At 52.1% G+C, this 24363-nt stretch overlaps 2 protein-coding genes across 5 annotated transcripts in view; one reads left to right on the forward strand and one right to left on the reverse strand.

The window, feature by feature from the left end:
- RNF220 (ring finger protein 220) overlaps window positions 1-4050 on the forward strand; it is a 216682-nt gene extending 212632 nt beyond the window's left edge. For all 3 annotated transcript variants that reach the window (XM_057544990.1, XM_028163283.2, XM_057544989.1), the window contains 3 exons: window positions 1946-2054; window positions 2202-2276; window positions 3029-4050. In XM_057544990.1, the coding sequence (XP_057400973.1) occupies window positions 1946-2054; window positions 2202-2276; window positions 3029-3100 (256 nt within the window). In that variant the 3' untranslated portion in view covers window positions 3101-4050. The remainder of the gene's footprint in view (window positions 1-1945; window positions 2055-2201; window positions 2277-3028) is intronic.
- A 1506-nt stretch (window positions 4051-5556) lies between these two features.
- Window positions 5557-24318, reverse strand: TMEM53 (transmembrane protein 53). 2 transcript variants are annotated; one of them, XM_007164574.3, is made up of 3 exons: window positions 24088-24318; window positions 11671-11792; window positions 5557-7099 (listed from the first exon to the last, which is right to left on the reverse strand). In XM_007164574.3, the coding sequence occupies exons 1-3, from the start codon at window positions 24146-24148 to the stop codon at window positions 6446-6448; spliced, it is 837 nt and encodes a 278-aa protein (XP_007164636.3). In that variant the 5' UTR covers window positions 24149-24318; the 3' UTR covers window positions 5557-6445. The 2 variants fall into 2 exon arrangements, with proteins under 2 accessions (XP_007164636.3, XP_028019103.1); XM_028163302.2 differs by lacking the exon at window positions 24088-24318 and adding an exon at window positions 11244-11403.
- Between the last annotated feature and the right edge of the window lie 45 nt (window positions 24319-24363).

Genomic DNA, 24363 nt, shown 5'->3' on the forward strand with positions numbered 1-24363 from the left:
CTACCTGTAAGCTTTCAGGCTTTCTGGGCCAACTGTCTCCCCTAAGCTGGCAAGACAGGCCACCCTAGGAGATGGTCCTTGCCCACACACCACCCTTGTGATTCTACCTCAGCTGACTGAATACACCCTTTAAACCTCAGCTCTTACCCTTTACAGCCCTCTTCCAACATTCTCAACAACTTCCTGTAAATTGCCTGTAAGATAACCTTTCCTTTCTGATTGCGGCATCTGGGGTCTTCTTGGACACAGTCTCCTTTCCCAGTGTAGCACCTTCTGCTTACTCAGAAGTGAGCCTTCCAGCCAGATGGGACTCTAGGGCCTCTAGGCCTTGTTTCCCACTGTTCCCTCAGCCTGGAGGCCTGTCTCCTCCTGGGTGTAGCCAGTGTAGGGTAGTGGTTACTTACACAGTTACTGGTTGATCACAGAATCAGTCTGCCAGGGTTTGAATCCCATCTTCCCCACTCTGTGAACCTTGGACAGGCTACTTAATGTTTCTGTGCTTTAGTTTCTTCATATATAAAATAGGAGTATTAGGATCTCCTCATGGGGTTTTTGTGAGGTGTAAATAAGATAATTACTTTTAATCCCTCAGAACAACCCCTGGCATTTAGTAAGTGCTTAATACATTTTTGCTCTTTTATTTGTATTATTGTCATTATTATTCCCTAAAGCCTGTCTCCAGTGCCATCTTTTCTACTCCTCCAGGAAGCATTCTTCCTCCTGTGAGCCTCTCCAGGTTCTGTTGACTTGTTTTAGGAGAGGTGGGAGGGATCACTCTTTAGAATAGTCCTAGCTATTCCCTGTTCAGTATTGCAGCTCAGAGAGTCTTCAGGAAGTTGTAGGGACCTTGTGCAGGGCTTGGACTACAGGTGAGGACCAACAGGACATTTGACATGCCTAGGAAGAAGCAACCAGGAGCCCTTGAGGTAGGCTAGGACTGTAGCCCAGGGGCCTCATCAGTCCCTGCATTTCTCACTCTCCCTGGGTGTTAGACCAGCTATTTCTTCAGCAGATGTTTATTCATACTCACGTGCCTAGTATGGGGCTAATGTTCAGAGGCAGTATTGGTGGAGTGAGCAGCTTGCCCTCAGGGAAGTGAGTCTAGCAGTGACAGGCATTTGTGGTTATACTGCTATGGTGAAGCCCAGTGCAGGGGCTGGAAGAGCACAGAAGGCGCAGCCACCATTGGGGTACTGGCTGGGGGCTTGGAAAAGGCTTCTGGGAGGAGGTGGGAACTAGGCCTGAATGATGAGATGGGACTAGTGAGTTAGGAGGTTGGGGTGATCCAGAAGAAGCAGAAAGTGCTGAGAGGCCAGTGGAGTGAAAAATGGTGGGGTGTGTGGGGAAACTCAGGAGTTTGGCGTGAATGGAGCATAAAGTACGTGGCAGGGCACTGAGGGATGCAGCTGGGGGGGACCGGCCCAAGGAGGCCCTTGTAAGCTTGTGGAGAGTTTGGTGGAGCTTTATTCTGAGGTAGACACTAAAATGTTAGAAGGAGAAGTGGTCAGGTTTGCAGAATTCTAGGTGCTAGGAGAACAGAATGGAATGAGGGGACTGGAGGCTGAGAGGCCGTTCAGGTTGGTGGCACAATCCACAGAGGAAATCATGAGCACCTGGACTAGGGGTGGTAGCTATGGAAAGAAGTGGAGATGCCAGAGATATTAGGAGCTAGATGACAGATTCTGGATGTCAGGAGTGACTGGGAAGAAGTGGTTTGAGAATGGTTCCCGGCTATCTGGTTTAGAAATTCACCAGGATGGAGGTGGAAGAGCAAGGAGGGTGAGGAGTGCAGTTCTGGAATGTGGAGTTTGCGGATCTGGGATATGGGTGGGTGTCTAGCAGACATCTATATATGTGATTCTGGAATTCAAGGGAGTTGTAGGCTGGAGGTTCAGGTTAGGGATGCCAGCCTGCTGCCTGCCCAGGTATGCCATCCTCTTTGCAGAATCACCGAAGATTCAGCTGTGACCACGTTTGAGGCCCTGAAGGCTCGGGTCAGGGAACTTGAGCGGCAGCTATCCCGTGGGGACCGTTACAAATGCCTCATCTGCATGGTGAGAGGAAGGGAACCTCGGGCGCCCTTGCTCAGGCTTCAGTGCTCCCTGGGGGTTGGAGAGGGTCTCTGCCCTGTGATCTGGGCCCTTCAGAGGGTGGGACAGCCTCAGAGTGACCCCTCCCTTCTCTGCCCATTTTCTCCCTAGGACTCCTACTCGATGCCCCTAACGTCCATCCAGTGTTGGCATGTGCACTGTGAGGAGTGCTGGCTGCGGACCCTGGTGAAGTGGCATGGGGGTCGGGAGTGGGTGGCCATTTGGGGTACTGCCCAGATGTCCATGCTCATGCTTGAGCCTGCTTCGGGGGAGGAGGAGCGAGGGGCAGGGGGAGCAGAAGCATAGACCACAGCCCGAAGCCAGGATATTCACCCCCAAGCTCACTGCCCTCCGTCTTCCCCCACCCAGGTTTATTAAATTCTCCCCACGCGTGGGTTCTCTGCCTGCTCCCTTCCCCCGTTCCCCCACCCCAGCAGGCCCACGTATTACACACAGCAGTGAGATCCCGGGTCAGGAGGAGGCTGGGTGTGGGTGAGCAGGACCAGGGCCTCAGCCCCTCCCCCTCCCATTACTAAGCTCCTTCTGCTCCTGCCCCTGTTCTTCGCTCGGGAGCAGCCATTAAAATGTCGCCCGGAGACAGCAATAAAAGGCCCGGACGTGGGCTCTGTGTCCTGATCAAAGGCCGCGTGTAATCTCGTTAGGGCCGCGGCAGCCACAGCTGGACCCAGCCTTGTTCTCATTACTGGGGCTCCCGCTGCGGGCCTGGCCAGCCGGTTTGATCCTGGCGTCTCCCCAACACAGGAGTGTGCCTGCCTGCTCACAGAGGCCGCCCATGCCTCCCCAGCCCAGGTGGGCAGGACCGATCCGAGGTCCCAGCACACAGCTGGTTCGGGGAGATGCGGCTGCAGGCCCAGGGGCTCACACGAGCAAATGTGCGGCACAGGGTATAACCAGAGCCCTCCCTGTTCTCCCTGCAGGGTGCCAAGAAGCTCTGCCCTCAGTGCAACACCATCACAGCGCCCGGAGACCTGCGGAGAATCTACTTGTGAGCTAGCCACCCCAGGCAGGCCTTGCCTCGAGCGCCCCACCTGCCCCGCCTGTGACGTGACCCCCCCCCTTGTACATACTTGCACACTAGTTCCCCGTGTACATACATGCACACACATGAACGCACACACACATGCACACACACAGGACTCGAGCCAGAGTGGAGGCTGAGGCCCAGGCCCTGCCTGCTGGCTCCCACCAAGATTGGGGACCATACCTGTTCCAGGTTCTGTTCCCAGGGTGGGGCAGGGAGGTGGGGGTAGGGGGAGTAACCAGGCAAGGCTCCTGAGATCCAGCCCCCCCGACTGACAGACGGACAGACAGACATGCAAACACCAGACTGAAGCACATGTAATATAGACCGTGTATGTTTACAATGTTGTGTATAAATGGGACAACTCCTCACCCTCTACCCCGTCCCCTCCCCTTTGGTTGTATGATTTTCTTCTTTTGTTAAGAACACCTGGAAGCAGTGCCTCCTTTAGGGCTGGCTGGGGGCTCGGCCCATCCACCTCTTGGGGTGCCTGCCTCTCCCCCTCCCCCTCCCTCTCCCTCTCCCGTGGTTCTCTTCCCTCTCCCATGTGCTCGGTGTTCAGTGGTGTATATTTCTTCTCCCAGACGTGGGGCACGTGCCCCAAGGGACATGATCCTCTCCTTAGTCTTAGCTCCTGGGGCTCTTCATAAGGAGTTGGGGGAGGGGGGAGGCACAGGAAATGGGAACCGAGCTGAAGCAGGGGCTGAGACTGGGGCTGGATGAGGGTGCTCCTGGCTACCCAGCCTTCTGCAGAGAACCTTTCCTGGGATTAGACTGCTGTTCCCAGGGAAAAGTGTTGTCTCCCCTGCCCTCCTTGTGGGCCCCATGGTGTGATGCTGTGTCTGTATATTCTATACAAAGGTACTTGTCCTTTCCCTTTGTAAACTACATTTGACATGGATTAAACCAGTATAAACAGCTGCTGCCTCTGTGCATGTGTATAGGGAGGGGTGGATGATGGGGTGGTATGAACAGAGGCAGTTAAGGGGTTAATTCCTGGCCGCAGTGTGGGAAAGGACTTGGCTATGGGTTTGTAAAGCAGTGTGGGGTTGGTCTGCTCAGGGGCCCTGGAGCACTGTCAGGGGTGGGGGTGAGGCTGGGACCTGGACTCCTGACTATTGATGGGTAGGGGCTCCAGGTTAATTCCTTATCGATGCAGAATCGTCAGCTCATTAATCACAGAAGAGGTCAGAGCTTGGGGCTACAGAGGGGTTGCAGCCTCTATCCCCCAGTCTAGGGCTGGAACGGCTATAAGCTTGGGTGAAAATATAAGCCCCAAACCTCTGTCCCTTTCTAGTCCCTTGAAGTGAGCCAGGGACCAAAAATGGAACCACCATCTCAGTCCCCTGTGGCTTCTGTTCTCCATCCTAGTGACCAACAGCCTGGTATAGTTAACTGCCCAGATCAAACAAACAGTAGGAACCCCCTTTAACCAAAGTGGACCCTCAAGTCAGGGAACTGAGGCTGGGCAGCCAGCACTGGAGATGGAGCTTTGTCAAACGGTTATCCCCACGGCTGCCCAGTGCCAGTGAGTGAGCAGCATTCTGGGTACTTGGGCAGGGGCTCAAAGCTGCAGAGGAGTCCTTGTCCACCACAGAAAGCTGTTTTGACAAAACAAGATTTTGCTAAAATTCAAGACCTCAGAATATCTTTATGACTCTAGACTCCTCTCCACACATTCTCACACAGCAGGCCCACCCTCCATCTTCCCAAATCTGACACACCTGTCTCTGGGATCCCCACAGTGAATATTACAGAATCAGGTCCAGTTGGCAGCTCATGTCCCTCTCTGCACCCAGATGACAAATCACCCTGGTTGGAGTCCAGCGAAGGCCCTTCACAGGCCCAGGCCCAGCTTGATGGCACCAAATATTCTGAAAGCAAGGATCCTGGGGCCCAAGATTCTAGGGAATGTATGTGGCCCGTTGAGGCAGAGCAGCCCCAGTGATGGCTGAGGGTTTGGAAGAGAAGTGGGCAATGCCCAATCCCCACCGGGCTGGCTCCTTCCGGCTCTCTACTCTCCGCTCTCCCTGCCTTGGACTCAGTGGGTCCTTGATGGCTGGTTACTTCCACCCTGGGGACCATATGCTCTCTAACAGGAGACGTTAACCCAGAGTGAGGGCATGAAACCCGCCCTGCTGTGGGATCCTTGAGCACTGTCGCGTGCAGCACTGCCACCTGTTGGCCATGCCTAGGAATGCAGCCATGCAGGCATAGGAACTGGCTGCCACAGTCATGGGGGAGTCCCAGAGGGCTGAGACGATGTAGGGAGGGCTTGGCTCTGGAGACAGAGGGTCCATCAGCCCTGAGACTATCAGGGGTCAGCTCCCACCCAGGGCTTTTCCAGCCATCTCCTTCACTGCCCGTCAAACTTTCAAAGCCCATCCCTGCCCCCCAAGTCCCTCGATCACCACAGTAAGCTCATTAAATCAACAAATATTTATTGAATGCCTGCTATGTGCCAGCATTGTGCAGCAGTGACTTGTAGAATGATAGATGATACAGGACTCTAAGGCTGAAGGCACTGCTTCTGCCTACAGAGGATCCAAGTGGGTCTCCCTCGAGGAGATGAAGGAGTTTTTTTCAGGCCAGTGGTTCTGGTTCTGGTCTTTAGGGCTCCTGACTCAGCTTGTCCCAGCTCCCATCTGGCGCTGCTGTCTTCCTGCTCCCCACTCCATCTGCCCATTACACACACATCTTGCAACTTTCCTGGATCTAGCGGCTTCCTGGCAAAGTGTGGTACACCTGGACAGGCCCCCCACCTGTGTATCCTCAGCTCCCCATTTGGCTTCCACATCAGACTCCCTGGCAATGAGAAGCCTGAGTGAACTGCCAAGTGGGATCCACAGGGACGGTACTCCATGCTGTGGGGCTCTGCCCTTCTGGGACCTGGGAGCACAGATCACAGCCCCTGCCCCAGCCTGCCCCTACCCTCTGGCACCTATTCAAGGAATCGGAGATCAACGCTGGGGCTCATCCTCACCCCTACCCCCCACACCCAGCTTTATTAACCCTTCACAGCCTAAATGCCACAGGGGTCAACAGCCTGACTGTTGCACTTATCCAAACACAACCACTGCTAGACTTCCGCAGAGACCTGCGCAGGCACTCCTGCCCCTAGAATCCTGGGATAAGCAGACCACCACAGTCCCCAGGACAGAGGCCCATGGAAATTCTCTACCTGGAGGACCATAAAGTCCCAGAGGGCTGCAGGGAGTTGAACCAGAAGAGGACCCCACCCATGGATGTAGGTTATGGGGAGGTGTCAGGCATTTATTTCTGGAGCAGAGGTGAGGTGGGTAGGGCAAGGACCTCAGCACTGGACGCAGCTGCGCATGAAGTTGACACAGAGGCTCGTGTAGTAAGTAGGGTAGTCGCGGAGATGGCTGACGTGTGCAGATGACACAAAGTCCACAGAGTGCACCAGGACCCGGTGCGCCAGGCGTGCCTCCACCATGCGCTCCACGTCCCTGGCCAGGACCACCTCGTCGGCCCTGGAGTAGAGGTAGAGCTCGGGCCAGCGAGAGGCTGCGTCGAGCAGCCTGTCATAGAAGTGGGTGTGGAAGAGGGAAGTGAGCGGCGCCAGCAGGACGTGGAACAGGACTGCCACCAGGGCAAAGGCCATCAGGAGCAGCAGGCGCAGCGCGGCAGGCCGGTGCTCCAGGACGGCTGCCAGCGCCCTCAGAGCCCCCAGCAGGTTGCCGTCGCCAGGACCGCTGTCAAAGATGGTGCCCACCACACGCAGGTGGCAGAAGCGCCGGTGGGTCTGCAGGAGCTCCAGCACATATCGGTACAGCATGACGCCGGCGTTGCTGAAGACGTGGAAGAGCAGGGGCTCCTTCTCAACCTCGTAATCAAAGAGCAGCTCAAGCAGCTTCTGGGCCAAGACACGAAGTGAAGGGATGCCCAGGGACTCGGAGAAGAAGACCATGTGCCAGGGGGCTGTGTATCGGATCACGATGCAGCCCTGAGGAGAGGAGAGAGGCCCTGTCCATCCTCGGGGATGGGGTGGGGAGGTGGGGACCAGCTAAGGTCAGAGGGGTCCAGCAGCTCCAGTTTCCACAGGCCCATAAGCTGGCAGTGCTCTAGGCCCTGCTGGAGTCTGGGCAACAGCTCACCTCTCCTAGACGCAGGAAGGTCCACCAGGCCCATTTGTGGAATAAGCGCTTCATGCTGGCCAAGCCCCCTCAGCCTGGGATGGTATGCGAGGCCTGGAGCCCAGAGCTCACTCTGGAAACATCTGGGCTGACCAGAAGGAAGCCTCCTCACTCGGGTCCGCTCCCTGTCTCCCTCCCACCCCTGACCCTGCACCCTCATCTGCTCAACTCTGGCACATTTAAGGCCTCACTGCTTGGCTACACCCTGCTACAGCGACTCTGCTCTTGCCTGTCCCTACTTCCCAGGGACAAACAGGTATCCCCACAAGACCCAACACCAGAGACAGCCTGCAGGCCCAGCCTTGACCACCAGAGGCCACCCGTGAGCCAGGCCCACATGGCGTCAGTCTCTGGCCACTGCCACCTTCCCACAGGGCCCTGAGAACAGAGGCCATACTCCCAAATGTCTGGTTCCAAGGCCTGGGATCACTCCTCACTCTCCCTGAAATTCCAAATACAGTAAACTCCATTGTTCCTCAAATTCTAAAATCTTAGCTAAACTCTCTGTAGGGCTCTGTACCCCTCAATGCCTGGGTCAAGTACACCTCAAGGTCTCCACACAGACCCCCTTCTAGGCCAGTTAGAACAGGCAGCCAAAGCCCCCCTGAGTCCTAATCCTCTCTCATTAACATGTGCCAGAGACAAAGGGCCCTTTGTCAGGGGAATCTGAGTTAGGCAGGCTCTGGGGTCAGACAGTTCTGGGCTCAATTCCTGGGACCAGCACTTATTAACAGTATGGATGAACAGCAATTTACTTCATTTTTCTGAGTCTGCATTCCCATCTGTAAGTTGGGAATAACATCCATCTCATGGGATTGTGGTGAAAATGAAACGAAAAAACGTTATCTCGAGTGCCCAAAACAGCACTTGGCACAAAGTCCTCAGCTAAGAGCAGCAGTCATTAGTGGTGGTAGGAGTAATAACAAGGAGAAAATTATATGCGCGCAGTACTTGAATGACCCAGAGCCAGAGAGAGATGGTCAGCTGAGGTAACCCTGCCATCAGCCTCCTGACCTTGTCCCCTCCCGCTGACTGTGATCACATGTGCCCCAACTCCTCCTGGCTTGGCTCTCACCAAGACCCTAGCGTACCTAAGCACCCCTCCCAAGACTCTGCAGCGGGGGTCACGGATGCTACCTGGCCCCGCAGATCTGGAAAATTTCACAAAGAGCTCTGCTCCAACTCCCCAGAGGGTGCTTTCCACCCACCCTCAACTTACACACAGCATCGCCCACGAACACAAACATACCCCACACCACCACCACACACACACGACCCTTGGGACTAAATACAGCCTTGTCCGCCTCACACCCCACAGATGCAGACACCCATGGCACCCACTGCACACTACGGCACCCACTGCACCACCTGTGAAGTGCACAAAAAAGCACAGCCACCAACGCACACCCACAGCACACACACCACTGTAGGAGCTGCCTTCAGGAGCCCACACATGTGCGTGCGCACACGCCCACACACACTTCTCCCCAGAAGCGTTCCCATGCAGAACTACCTGTTGATACAGGCATAAACTCAGCAGTTCCTGGGAACTCACCATCTCTGAGGGCGCATGTGCCCTCCACCTCCACGTCACCCGTGAGTGCATGCACAGAGCTTGCCTTGTGAACACCCAACACCCCCTGTGAAGGAAGCGCACATACACCAAGCTTCCCTGGGCCTCGCTCTGAGGTTTCCATCTCTGCTGCCACCTCCCGAGTCAGATGCTCCTAGAACCCCCCTGCACCAAGGACCGGGCTCTCACTGGCTGTCCGATCCCAGTCTCTTCTCTCTCCCCTGAAGCCAACCATCTCTCCATCTCCACACACGCTCAGTCCCAGCCTGATCCATCTGCCCTCACCTCACTCTACCGTATTTCAGTCTCTTCCTCGTTCCAGATTCCTGCTCAAACCGATCTCATTAAAAAAAATTAAAGCCTCTGCCTTTCCACCATGTTCCCCTCTAACTCTGTCCCACCCTCTCTTCACCTTCCCAAACTTTGACACCCACCCTCTCCACCTGGTCCCCTCCCACTGACTCCACTCTGACAGCTGCACTGCTCTTACCATGGTCGCCCACATTCTCCCGAATGGCTAAATCCCATGACACCTTTCGGTCCCCACCGTACTTTCCTTCTGGCAGCATTTGGGATTACGAGCTCTTAGAAACACTCTCTGGTAGCCCTGGCTCTTCAGTAAGACAGAAACAGGAAAAAATGGACTGTTCTAGACTTATAAGAGACTTAAGGAACAAAATAACTGATGCAATGGGCGATCCTGGATTGGACCCTGGTTCGGGAAAATCAGCTATAAAGGACACTTTGGCGACTATCAGAGAATCTGAATATGGACTGGAAACTCGATGAGATTAAAATGTATTAACATGGGACAGTGGAGACCACCGTCCGAAAAAAAGCAGGATATAAAATAGTGTATTCAAGAGATCTTATTTAGGTAAAGAAAAGATGCACAAACGGGAAAAAAGCTGAAAGGATATATAGTAACGCTCAATAGAGGTGATCTCTAGGGGACAGACTATGACGTTTTTATATTCTTTTAAATCATAAAGTATCAGGAGTTTGGGGTTGGAAAATTTTTTTCTCTACCCCCATCTTATCCTCCTGACCAGGGGGTAAAGGCACCCACTCCTTTCCCAGAAAACCCCCTGCCAACGAGCGCTGCCACCTCACGCCCTCTGCCTTCCCTGGGATCACTTCCTCCCTCCACTCCATCACTTTCTCCCATGCCGTCTGCCCCAAGAACATCTTTCCTCTCTCCCTCGACAGTGGTCCATTTCCCTAAGACACTCTTCCTGTGGATTCCATCACATTCCCCTGAGTTTTCTTGTCCATCTGTAGCCACTCCTCCTTTCCATGTGGGACCCTCTTCGTCTTCTGCTCCTTTAAGCTTGGGTTCTGTCCTGGGCCTCTTCTCCTTGCCCTCTACACACTCCCTGGGGGAAATCTCATCCACCCCAGAGCCCACGGCTTCTCTTCTAGTGCTCCTTGTTTCAAAGAACCCAGGATCTGCTGCAGCCGGAAACCTGGCATTACCCAGACCCCTCCCTATCCCTGTGCCCACACACAATCTCTCATCCAATGACCACTCTACCTCCTAACAAGCTCTTGATCCATCAACTTCCCTCCACCAGCACCACCAGCCCCAAGGTCCTGGCCACCTCAACAAACTCACTTCCCAGCCTCTGGTCCTGGCCCCCACAATCCTTTCCCCACTCGGCAGTGAGGTATTCTCAGAAGCACAAGTCTAACATCACACCCCTGCTTAAGTCCCCTGAGGACCCTCCCAGCCTCATCTCTTCACACTTGCCCTTTCTTTTGTCCTCTGTTCTGGCCACACTCACCTATTCCTAGTCCTCTGCCTGCCCTCAAGGATCTTAGTCTAATGAAGAAGCCAGACAAAACTAGCTTCTCCCAGTAAGTAGAATTCAGAAGCAGCTGAAACTACTTAAGGAATAAGGCAATGCCAGAGGACCAGGCTTGTTGGTTGAGGGGAGGCCTCAAGCTCAGAACTACATCTTTCCTCCAATTCCTCTCCCATTCCAGGGCCACCACACACCTGGGGCACAGCACAGACGTGGGTCAGTGGAGGGAGGCTGAGAGGAGGGGGCCCCAGCTGGCCCTTCTCCCAGGTGACTGCCATTCCTCCTCAGTGCAGGGCTTCCAGCTGGCGGCTGGGGGCCTGTACTGATGCCTCCCTGCTTCAGGAGGTCTGGGCTGAGGAGGGCAGGGTCAGGCCAGCGGCCAAGGCTGTGAAAGGGGCTTCCCAGATATAACCAGGCCCTCCCAAGGCTCTCTCCAATAACCACAGCCTCTACATCCAACTCCTGGTGCATCCTGAGATGAAGCAAGGAAACCGCAGTCCTGAATCTCTCTTCCAAGAGGCCCTTCCACTCTGGAAACGTGAAGGTGCCATGGTCAGCCCTAAGACAGAAACTCACCTGGTCAGAAAAGGAGAAAGCCCCAGGAGTCCAGACTATGCCCAGCGCACCCGGCCCAGGTTCCTGCTGCCCACAGAGGCAGCACTAGCCAACAGAGACTTGAGGTCTGGGCTGACTCCGCAGCTGGGAGCACATCTGGGATGGGCTGTCCACTGTGGGGCTTGGGGAGGAAGGAAGGGGGAGCAGGTCAGGGGGCTGAAGGGGACAGACCAGGCCACAGAGCTGGCTGCAAAGGGTGGATAATCCTGCCCAAGTCCCCATGGGCCCAGCGTCTTCCTCACAGGCTATTCTTGGTGCCATTCCCAGGCCTGCCTGGGCTGACTGGTGGTCAGCCTCCACTGCAGCCCGGAGATGAGGGCAGCCAAGGCTGGGAGAGTCCCGCAGAGCGGCCCCACGCACTGGGCGTCCGCACACCTGCAGTACTCACCCTTTTGTGGTAGATGGCGCTGTATTTGGCCAGGTTCTTGTCCGTGCAGCCACCCCAGCCCAAGAGAATCACCAAAGGCTGTCGAGTCCCCGCCTCCTTCCCGCCTTGGTTGGGGCTGTTCTCTGAAACACAAGCAGGGTAAGACTGTCATCCCTGGAGTTAGGGTTCGGGGTGGGGGTGACTGGCCAATCCAGAGCCAGCGCTACTCGGGCTGCTGGCAGGGGAGCACCAGGTGCCAGGCCCAGACATCCTGCTGGTCCCTGTGCCTCAGGTTCCCAGGGGGCTCCTTCCTCTGTCCTTCACTTCAACTGGCTTTTAGGCTTCTCAGGAGGCACTGCAGGGTAACTGGAAAAACCCACCTGAGGGCCCCTTTCTTTGGTGACTCAAAGACAGCCCAGGTGAGAAAAGTGAATAAATACTTCCGCCATGCAATTTCACCTTCTAATCCAGGGATCTGCAAACTACAAACCATGGGCCAAATTCGACCCATGATCTGTTTTCATATGACCTTCAAACTAAAACTAAAAATGTTTTTTACATTTTAAAATGGTTTTTTAAAAAATCAAAAGAAGATTTTGTGATGTGAAACTCAAATGAAATTTAAATTTCAGTGTCCACAAATAAAGTTTTATTGAAACACAGCCCAGCTCATTCATTTACATAATGTCTATGGCTGCTTTCAAGCTAAACAGCAGAGTTGGGTAGCTGCAACAGAGACCACGCAGTTCACAAAGCCTAAGATACCGCCCTTTACAGAAAAAGTTTGCCAGTTGCTGTCCTAATTGCATGAGCAGATGGAAGAAGAGGGCTTTAAAAGGAGAAATGGGGGACTTCCCTGGTGGCGCAGTGGTTAAGAATCCGCCTGCCAATGCAGAGGACACGGGTTCGAGCCCTGATCCGGGAAGATCCCACATGCCACGGAGCAACTAAGCCCATGCGCCACAACTACTGAGCCTGCGCTCTAGAGCCCGTGAGCCACAACTACTGAGCCCGTGCATCACAACTACTGAGCCTGTGCACTAAAGCCCACAAGCCACAACTACTGAGCCCCGTGCACCACAACTACTGAAGCCCGCATGCATAGAGCCCGTGCTCTGCAACAAGAGAAGCCACCACAATGAGAAGCCCACACACCGCAACAGAGTAGCCCGCATTCGCCGCAACTAGAGAAAGCCCGCGCACAGCAACGAAGACCCAGCGCAGCCAAAAATAAATAAATAAAATAATTATTAAAAAAAAAAAAAAGGAGAAATGGATAAGGCAGTATAAGCAGGGAAGTGAAGCAGACAGACTCTGGCGGCCACTACCAAACCACCCACCCTGTCCTGACAGAGAAGAATAACAGCCGGTATTTACTGAGGTTTAACCCTCACAACAACAATACGAGTAATATTATTACAGATGAGGAAACTGAGGCACAGAGTGGTTAAGTTACTTGCCTAAGGTCACACAGGAAGTGTAGAGCTGGGAATCTGGTCCCTGCTCCCCATCCTAGCTAAGTCACTTGAGACCTTCTGTGCCACCAGCCCCATCCACAACTAGAAGCTCATCTCCTTCAGTGACGTGCCAAGGCACAAGGCACAAGCCACAAGCTGCTTCTGAAGGCCTCCCTGCAACCATGTCAGTCAGACCTCCTCTCATTTTCCCTGCCAAATGAGTACCCACCCTCCTTGGGGCGACTTCTGTGCACGGACTGTCTGTTGCTAGTTATCTGCCCTTCTGAAAGGACCGGGGTGTACCCTTCCAAGGATCAAGCCACTTGGCTATGCTCAGCTGCCACCCTAAGATTTATGGATGCTGGTGGTGACCTGGCAACAGTAAATTTCAAGGCTAGTTAAGAGGATGGTAAATATAAATCACTAACCTTTGGACAAAAGGAAGACAACAATTTCCTGTGGAAATTAATGTGATTGAAAAGTTCAGTGTTCCTGCTCTCCAGCGGTGGCAACTCCGGCCTTTGGAGATTAACTGCCTGCACCCATGGGGATGCCAGACTGAGTTGCAACTCAGCCTGGACCAGGAGCTCCCAGCACCTCAGTCCCTTGCTGACCCCTGCCAGCTGTCCCAGGCTCCCCTGACACTGGCCTCAGCCTCTGATAAGAGAGATGGTCCCACAGCTCTAACCAGGCCACTCTAAATATTCTCACCACCTTTCTTGGCCTGGTGGCCTCCTGTCCTTGGCCAGGGCAGCTCTTCGCCTACACTGGCCTTTCTGGTGGAGAGGCTCTATCTGGGCCTCACTGAGGCCCCGGCCCAACCCTGCTGGCAATGACTACCCGTAAAGCTCAGGCTGCGGCAGCCTCATGCGTGGTAATCAACAGCTACAGTTTGGATCTGCCTTTGACCCTCTGAGGTCCAGCAGCTGGATTTCTGAGACTCGCTCCAGGGAGGCTCCCTAACCTCTGTGTAGCTGTCTGAGCATGGGCTCCCCTCCCCCAGCCTATGGGGCTCCCCTCCAGGTACCACCACCAAGACACCAGCAAAGGGTTTGGGGGTTTATCTCAAATAGAGAGAAGGCAGCCAGGGGCAGTCACATCCCCTGGTGGCCGCCCTTACCAGCAGTGGTGGGGCATTCCCAGTCCGGGAAGGTTCAGACACTTCTGCCGGGCCTCTGAGCTGCCCCTCACCCCACAGCTGGGCTCTATAACTCCACTTTGCTCCACTGCAGGTTTTGCCGGCACCCTTGGCTTCACCAACTCAGGCAGAAATGACTCTTCACCAGACACACGTCTCCACGAAGAAACTCAGAATACGGACACCCTGGACACACTGCCTCTTCGCAGAGCCCAAGCTTTCCATAACATTCCTAAAAGGAGGGAATCTGTCCTTCTACTCCAGCCAGGCATTTGAGGCCGCCCCCCTGAAGCACAAGGTGCTCCTCCTACCCACAGGCATCTCCCACTCCCCCGACACAGTCTCTTCCCAGGGCCCCCTCTCCATGCCCATTCCTAACTCAGAGCCTTTGTCATGACCTCCTCCCACTGGAGCCACGCTGCCCATTCTGATTCTAGACATGGAGCACTATAAACCAGAAAAGTCCAAGGTGCTCCGGGAACATGGCTGAGAGAGTGATGGTGACCAGGAAAGGCCTCCCACAGGAAGACACGCTTGCTGTGCTGGCCTTGACGGACCGTAGGAGCATGCCAGGTGGAGAAAGGGCATGAGCAGGGGCAGGGGACGATGGAGAGGTTACAGTTGCTCTGGGGCACAGCAAGCAGTCCTAGGAGGCTAGAAGGCTGGAAGAGGGAGCAGCAGTGGGCAGGAGAGCTGCCAAGTGTGGGACTGGGGCCCGATCCTGCAAGGCCCCCAAGCCATGCTTAGGAGTCAGGATTTTATCCGGAGCAGTGGAGAGCGAATGAAGATTCTGGAACTGGGGGAGTGGCATGATGCAGTCTGTATTGATTAATGACTTGCACAATTACTCATATGATGTCTGTCTCCCCTCAGCCAGTAGGCTCTGTGAAGGCAGGAACTGGGTTTGTTGCATTCAGCGCCATATTCCCGGTGCCCAGCAGTGTAGCTGGCCCGTGTAGGCACTCAGCAGAAACATGCTGAATGAATGAACACATGGCTGCAAATTGAAGGATAGATCCAAGGAGAAAGAGCTGGCATTCTTCTTGTTACCCATTGCCCTTTCCAGAGTAATAAAAGTAATAGCTATGGCTATTGTTATTTATTGCCACATCCAGATCATGATTCCTCCATTCTCTGTAAAAGCCCCTGCTCCTTTTATGCTCCTTCCACTGGTCATCCCCCTCTCCCCCTCCCACTGCTGACATCTCCTGGCCTCTGGCCACTGCCCCTCAGGCACTGAAGACTCGGGCACTGGCTCTGTCTCCCACTTCTACACCAGGACTTACCACAGCCCTGCACAGGCAATCAAACCCACCTTGGTCCTAAACCATCACAAACCTCTCTGAATTCCACATCTCCTTTAGCTCCTACCTCCTCCTCTTTCCCATCACCAAGAAAAACAATAACAATAACAGCAAAAAGAGAATTGTGTCAGGCACTATTCGAAGCACTTTATATATCAACTCATTTAATCCTCACAACAATCGTACGAACAAGGTACTGTTATTATTCTCATTTTACTGATTAAAAACTAAGCCACAGAGATAGTAAATAATTGTTCAAGGTTACACAACTAATAAGCAGTGAAGCTGGAATCCAAACCCAGGTGGTCTGACTCAGAGACCAGCTCATCACCACTACCCCAGGAGGCCCCTGGGTAAAAAAAACAAGTCTTAACCAAATCTCTTTCCACTCAGCTCCAAACCCGTACACATGGCTGCCTCTTTATAGCAACAGATCCAACACCAACCTCTTCCACCTGCTCCTCCTCAGGGACTGGCCATCGCAGTCAGAACCTCAGCATACGCTGCCTCATTTGGTCCCTCGACCACCCGAGGAGTTAGCTGCTATTGCTATCCCCATTTTACAGATAAGAAAACTAAAACACAGAGAGGGTAAGTCTCTTTCCCCAAAAACACACAGCCAGGAAGTGGCACAGCCAGCATCCATCTCTGGACCACCATGCCACACTACCCCCCGCCTCCAGGACCTTGCACATGCACCTCACTCCCCAGCCCTGGAGGCTGATGCTCCATGTTATGCTTTGCTAATGCCCACGCCACCTGCTGAGTCAGCTCACTGTTGACATCCAAGAAGCCCCCCTTGATGCCCTCCCCAGACCCTTCATCACTAGACTGGGTTAGATGCCCCTCCTCTGTATTGTCACAGCACCACCATCACCACGCCACTGTACTTATCCACTGCACTGAAAGGGCCCGTTAAGAACAGGTCGTGTTACTACTGTAACACGCAAGGCAAGAGTTGGCAAATGCCTGAACCAGAGCAGTGGGGGACAGGTAGGAAGGGGGAAGGAAATGATAGGGAGAAGAGAATCACAACAATTTTGGAACATGTATTAAAAGCCTCAAAACACATGCACTCTTTGACTTAGTAATTCTACTCCTATGAAAGAAAAATGTTTAATCATATGGAAATAGTCTGTAATACATTAAGCAGATCATAGACATAAATGTAAGAGCTAAAACTATAAAACTCTTAGAAGAAAATGTAAGAGTAAATCTTTGTGACCTTGGATTAGAGAATGGTTTCTTAGACATGAGTAAAAGTACAAGGAATAAAAGAAAAAATAGACTTCATCAGAATTGAAAACTTTTGAACATCAAAGGACACCATCAAAAAGTGAAGAAACCAGACTTCCCTGGTAGCGCAGTGATTAAGAATCCACCTGCCAATGCAGGGGACACAGGTTCGAGCCCTGGTACGGGAAGATCCCACATGCCGCGGAGCAACTAAGCCCGTGCGCCACAATTACTAAGCCTGCTCTCCAGAGCCCGAGTGCCACAACTACTGAAGCCCACGCACCTAGAGCCCGTGCTCCACAACAAGAGAAGCCACTGCAATGAGAAGCCCACGCACCCCAATGAAGAGTAGCCTCTGCTCACCACAACTAGAGAAAGCCCACACGCAGCAACAAAGACCCAATGCAGCCAAAATAAATAAATAAATTTTTTTTTTTAAATGAAGAAACCCACAGAATGGGAGATAATTTTTGCAAATCATATATCTGATAAGGGGTTTGTATCCAGGATACATAAAAAAACTCTCACAATTCAAAAATAAAAAGACAAATAACCCAACTTTACAATAGGCAAAGGATTTGAAGACATTTCTCCAAATAAGATGTACAAACGGCCAATAAGATCATGAAAAGGTGCTCAACATCACAGTCATTAGGGAAATGAAAATCAAAACCACGAGACAGCACATTATACCCACTAGGATGGCTATAATAAAAAGTCAGATAATACCAAGTGTTGATGAGGATGTGGAGCATTCAGAACCCTCATACACTGCTGGTGAGAATGCAAAAAGGTGCATCTACTTTAGAAAGCAGTTTGGAAGTTCCTCAAATAAAATTAAACATGGAGTTTCCATATGACCCAGCACTTCCACTCCTAGGTATATATCCAAGAGAACTGAAAACATATGTCCACACAAAAACCTGTACACGAATGTTCACTGCAGCATTATTCACGATAGCCAAAAAGTAGAAACAATCCAAATGCCTATCACCTGTAAATGGATGAATAAAATGTGGTATATCCATTCAATGGAATATTATTTGGTCATAAAAAGGAATGAAGTACTGCTAAAACATGGATGAACCTTGAAAACATATGCTAAGTTAAAGAAGTCAGACACAAAGACCATATATTGCATGATTCCATTTATATGAAATGTCCAGAATAGGCAAATCCACACGGTAGAAAGTAGATTAGTGGCTGCCAGGAGCTGGAGGGAGGGGGAAGTGGGCAGAGACTGCTAATGGTTCAGGGCTTCTTTTGGAGGTGATGAAAATGCTCTGAAATTAGATAGTGGTGACAGTTGCACAATTCTGTAAATATACTAAAAACCAATGAATTGCACATTTTAAAAGGGTGAATTTTATGGTACGTGAATTGTATCTCAATAATGTTATTATTTTAAGAATTAACAGTAACACATTAAGTGAAAAAGCAAGTTGCAAAGAAGTATGTACAACAGAATACCTATATACATACATACACACATACCTACACATACTTATGCATAGAAAAAAATACATCAAATATTAATAGCAATTATTTCTGGGATCAGAGGCAATTTCTTTTTCATGATTTTTTTTTTCTACTCACTTTCTAAAATCCATATGTATCACTTTTGCAATGAGAGTTAAAATATTATTTTTTAAAAAAGGGTCGGGGGAGTGCTTCCCTGGTGGCACAGTGGTTGAGAATCTGCCTGCCAATGCAGGGGACACGGGTTCGAGCCCTGGTCTGGGAAGATCCCACATTCCGCGGAGCAACTGGGCCCGTGAGCCACAATTACTGAGCCTGCGCGTCTGGAGCCTGTGCTCCGCAACAAGAGAGGCCACAACAGTGAGAGGCCCGTGCACCGCGATGAAGAGTGGCCCCCACTTGCCGCAACTAGAGAAAGCCCTCGCACAGAAACGAAGACCCAACACAGCCATAAATAAATTAATTAATTAAAAAAAAAAAAAGGTGGGGGGAGGTGTCCTGCAGAGTCAACAGCACTTGAGAAGTCAAAGAGATCACGGATACCCAGAAGCCCCTTGGCGAGGCAGAAGTATTCTTTTCAACCCTAGCACTTCTTCAGTACCTCACAAAACAATTTAATCTCACGGGCTCTCTGTCCTCTGGACTTTTCTCAACAAACAACACTGACACCAATAATACAAGAATTACAGATACATACTATATTGTACAACAGTTCAAGTCATAAAACTAAAGCATAAATTGGATTGTGTATATCCCAGGGGCATATGGGGAAAACAAAGGAAAGGGCTGACAAGGCATAAGAATCTGTGGAACAATATGTGCTTTTCTTCTGCAAGCCAGAACAAAAATACAAAGAACCTATGTTTTCTTCTTAAAATACAAGGAATAAAAGGATCCTCAATTTCCTCTACTCCCAAGAAATACTTTCTAGAGTCTCACAGTTCCTATATTTAAACCAAATTACTTCATTTTAAATTTACTTTTTTTTTTTTTGGAGTAACAGCATAGGAGAGTAGCATGGTATCTAGGAGTGCATACTGTATAAAACCATACCTGGGTTCAAATCTCTGGTTCTGCCACCAATAACTATGAAACAGACCTTGAGCTAGTTCTCTAAGCTTCAATTTCCTTATCTGTGAAACGGGGATAATAATACATAGGACTGAATAAGATAGTGACTACTGAGGGCTTAGCATGTTACCCTGGCACAAAGAAAGAGTTCAATGAATTGAAGTTATTATTACTTCATGAAGAATGCATGCTCACTGTAGAAAAAGCAGAAAATGAATATCTCATAAAATTGGAATCATACTGCTTTTGTAATCTGCTTTCTTCAATTTAGCAATATATTGTGAACATCTCTCCCTGTCGGTTTATATATCTCTACACCATTCTTTTTAGTGGCTGCAGAGCAGCTATAGAATATTTCATAATTTATGGTGGCCAAGCTCCCATTATTGGACATGATGTTGTTTCTAATCTTTTGCTGTTATAAAAATACTTTAATGGACACCTCTTTCTTCCTGCATGTCCTTAATTGTTTCCTAGAAATGGAACTGTATTCAGGCAGTACTTCCCGATGGCAACTGAAATCTGCATGCACAGGCTTTGGAGTGAGGCTCCCAAGTTGGAATCTGGGATAACCTGGGGCAAGATACTTCACCTCCCCTGAGCTTCTGTTCCTCATCTGTAAGACGGGATAAGAGTACTCCCTACTTCACAAGGTGGTTGTGAGAAGTAATAAAATCATAAGAGGGGTTCCTGGCAGGCCTGGCATGTGAGCCAGGCATGGTCAACAATGTAAGTGCAACAGAAACCACAGAGACCTCAGGCAAAGGAGGCCAGCAAAGGGTCCTTCAGGTCTGGAGCTCAGATCCAGGGCCTAGCACGGTGCCTGGTATAAAGCAGACAAATTAGGAAGGGTTTTTATTAATGCATGAAAGAAAAGACACCGTGATTAAAAAAATAAACAAAACTTCCCTGTTTAAAAAGAAAAGCACCTACGGGGTCCCCACAGACAAGAAGAGGGTCTAGTCCCAACCCTTCACCCGGGGCTTTGAGGCCTCTCTGGTATGACAGCTCTTGAGATTTTCTCTCCGGCTCCTGAAAGCACCTGGCGGCCTGCTGCCAGGGCCCTGCTCTCTCGGGCCACTCTCAGTCCCCCCAGCGCCCCTAGTTCTGCACTTCCTGCTGCTCCCCATCTACTTGTCAGCCCTCCCGCAGCTCCAGGTCCAGCTTGGGCCACTCTACTACAGGAAGGCAGCCGACCCCTGGGGCCCACCATGGTGGTCCGGACTGTGGTCCACCCCAGACTGTTTCCCCGGTGCCAGGGAAAACTTCCTGGGGGTCAAGACAAGGTCTACAGTTCTTTGACCCGGGCAGGCGCTCAGCAGAAGAGCAGACTGACAATTAAGCCTGGGCCTACAATAAACCTATCACTTCCCTTCTCTGTGACCCCCCCTGGAAGGCTTTCTTTGTACCCTAAGAGTGAGCCCCTTGTCCCAGCCTCATTAATTCTGTGAATCAATTATTTCTAAAAAATGTTTACTGAACATGAAAGCAACAGGGTGCCTTTAAGAAGGCCTGCTGGCCTGCCAGTGAGCCGCAGAGGGGCCCCAGGGCAGGACTTGGCTGACCATTCTCTGGCTGCGAGGAGGGGCAGCACAGCCCTGGCCTGGGATGGCAGAGCAACTTGGGCGGGGCCCAAGTGCTGCCAAACGACTCCCTTCAGCTCATTTGGCACTTCATCCTTGCCAGGCTCTGGCAACACTGAGCAAAACCCTCCAACAACACGACAGAGATCCCTGCTGTGGCAGCCCTGAGAACAGAACCTTCCCCAAGGAAATGAGATGAGACTACCCGATTCTCACTTAGGAGGGTGAGGGGATCACTGGCCAAAGAGGAGTGGGTGGGATGGGGGGAAATGCTGGGTCAAGGGATCAGCTTCAGCAAAGGACCAGGCAGACGACCCTCATTTGGCCCAGACAGCCACGGATACTTGCTGGTGGGAATCCCAGCAGAAGGACCCTGGGCTCTGAACGACCCCAGATCTGTAGCTGCCTTCCAGCTAATTGATGTGCCAGCAGAAGCTGCTCGTCTCTCTATCAACTCACAGCAGTGCTGGGCTCTGTGGCTCTGATGCTCAATTACGGGGGAAAAGCAATTCCAGAAACCGAATGTGACTGTCCTACACACTTCTCCACCGTTAAACAATAATTGCGAAAGAGAGACAATCTCTGGACCCCCAAAGATTGTCTGTGAAGCCCTGTCAGCCTGGAGGGGAGCTCTCTGCAGACAGGAAGAAAACAGAATCAGGGGATCACAGTGCTGTCACTTCCTTCTGAGGGCCATACAGCCTTGAGTGCAGCTCTGGGCTATGCACTTTGAGAGGGAAAGGAATGAGAAACCAAAGCCAGTGCAGAGGAGCAATCAGAAGGAGGAGGCTATTAGAACCACACCAGAGGAGGAACAACTGAAGGCCCTGGAGGTATTTCTCTTGGAGAAGAGAGATGAGCTGTCCTCTTGCAAAGAGAGGAAGAGAGACTACCTTGCTCTGTGTTGCACCCACCACAACCTCCTAGCCCTGCAGTTACCATGTCTTTGTGAAACCACCTGCTTCTAAGCCCTGAGCCCTCCCCAGAACCACAGCTCCTTGAAGGAGTCTGTGTGTGAGTCACTTCTGAGGCACCAGCAACTAACCCATAGCCAGGACACAGCAAATGCTGAACTGAAAGCAGAAATGACAGGAAGGCCTACTGTGGCTCAAGAAAGGGAAGTGCTTTCTAACAATCCCAGTTGCCTCCAACAGGCCAGGATATTTGGGAGGAAGCATCCTGTCAGGGAAGGGTCTGGTGGCAACAGCATGCTCTCATGCCAGGAGAAGGATGCAGGACAAAGTGGCCCCCTGAGATTTCTTCCAATTCTAGGACCCAGCCCCCTGAAGCAGGGAGGGGAGCCGCAAGGGGAGGAAATATACCAACAGAGCACCTGCTCCACGCCAGGCACACACATCCAGTCACTACCTTGTTAACCCTCACAATAGGGAATCTGAGGCTCAGAGATGTTCTTGCCAAACATAGACTTGCCAAACATTGCCAAACATAACTTGCCAAAGCCATAGAACAGCAGGAGGTAGAACTGAAATGCAAACCAAGACCGCCAGGTTGCCCACGTGGGATGAGGGAGAACTTCTGCCCTCCTGGCCATGCAGAAGGCAGCTCCAGCTCTTTGCAGCTGAAGGTTCTCCAAGGGCAATATTATTAACTGGCTTTATCTCCCACTGATGCCAAAACTTTTCAAAAGCATTTTTACATCTATAAGCCTAAGAGCCCTCGGCCAACAGAGGGCTCTAGCGAAATACAGCTGGTCTGGAGCCATCTGTTCTGGGGGAGCCTAGGGATTGCACTCCCCTCCTAGACCCCACCCCAGGAACACAAGATGCTATGGGAGGGGTCTGCAAAGGCTCTCCTGAAAGAGGTAACATCTGAGCGAAGCCTTAAATGATGAACTAGGCAAGTGAGGGGGCAGTGTGGGGCAGCAGAGGGAAAGGGCATTCCAGACAGAAGAAAAGGAGGGAGCACAGGCAGAGAAGCAAGAAGTGTGTGGAGAATCACAGGCAGTTTGGGGTTGCTAGAACATAAAACTCAAATTGAACAGTGGAAGGACACAGTGATCAAAGAGGTAAGCAGGGTCTGCTAAATTATGGAGGACTTTGAATGCCAGGCTAAGGAATCTGGATTTGATTTATCCTGAGGGCAATAAGGAGCCACTGAAGGGTTTTATGTAGAACAGTGATAAGATCAAAGCTTTGCACTGGGAAGATGGTTGTGGTAGCAATAGAAGAGGCTGAGCAGCAGCTGGAGGTGTGAAGATGATGTGGAGTAACGCAGGCAAGACATGCAGCTCAGGCTGGGGTGTATGTCAAGGCTCCTCTACCATGATTCCCAATCAGGGCCAAACTTTCCATTCTCTGGGCCCCCAATCCCACTCACACTGCCAGGGATCCAGACCTGCTCTACAGGCTACTAATTTTGTGGAGCCTCCCACACACCTTTCTGTAATGATACGACTGTAGAGAGGAAAACAAAGCTAATCATTAAACTCACTCTGTGCCGAGCATTATGCTGGGTCCTTCACACAATCTCAGTTGTGCAACCAACAACCCTAGGAGGGAGGTTACTATTGGTACCCCAGCTGTGCAGATGAGGAAACCGAAGTTCAGAGCTGGAAGCCTGCCAAAGGTCATCCAGCTACTAAAGGGAGGAGTCAGGATTTGAGCAGACTGCTATTTCACGGCAGAGACGGCTCTGTAACCACTGCCAAGGAGAGTGCAGAGGACGGAGGGATGAATGTTCTGTGTCCTGGGCTTCTGCATGGGCCCCAAGGAAAATAGTGGATGAAATATAATGGGTGGGACCCCGAACCACAACTGCCGAAGAAAGGCTAGCAGTGGGAAGCCCGACCCCAAACAAAGGAATCAGGAGGGCCTTCAGCTACCAGGAGAGAAGCGAAGGTACGGGCCTCAGAACTCCGACTAAAGAGACAGAAAAAAGGGCCCCAACCTGCGGGGTTAGGGGTCAGGTAGACGCCGGGAAGGGGCGGGGCTCGGACACCAAGAGCACTCTGGGGGAGGGGCTTACTAGGGGGCGGGGCTCTCTGGACCCGACCAAGTCTAGGACCTGCGGTGAGGGGGGGGGCCCCCCACCGTGAGGGGGTGGGCCGCGAGAGGACAGGGCCGCAAGAGGGGCGGGGCCACAGCTGCGCTTGCGACCCACAGACTCCTTAGGTCACCTCCCCACGACAGGACCCAACCCTCGTTCCATACCCTGGCTCCGGCAGGGCTGATCCGGGATCTCGATGGTGTAGTCCAGGAGGGCCGAGGCCATGATGAAGGCGCCGGCCCTCAGCTCGGGCCTCCGGCCTGAACTCTCGCTCACGTTCCCGCACCTCACCCGGGGGCCTCCTGGGCACCGCCCAATCACCACCCACCTCCCGCGACGCTACCCAATCCCTGAGCCGCGCTCTGTGACCTCCCCCCTTAGCAACCACCGAGTCTCTCTCGGGGCCTCTCGCAGCACCCTGCTAGCTCGGCCCTAGCAAC

Source organism: Balaenoptera acutorostrata, chromosome 1 (genome assembly GCF_949987535.1).
Source record: "Balaenoptera acutorostrata chromosome 1, mBalAcu1.1, whole genome shotgun sequence".
NCBI classification, from domain to species: domain Eukaryota; kingdom Metazoa; phylum Chordata; class Mammalia; order Artiodactyla; family Balaenopteridae; genus Balaenoptera; species Balaenoptera acutorostrata.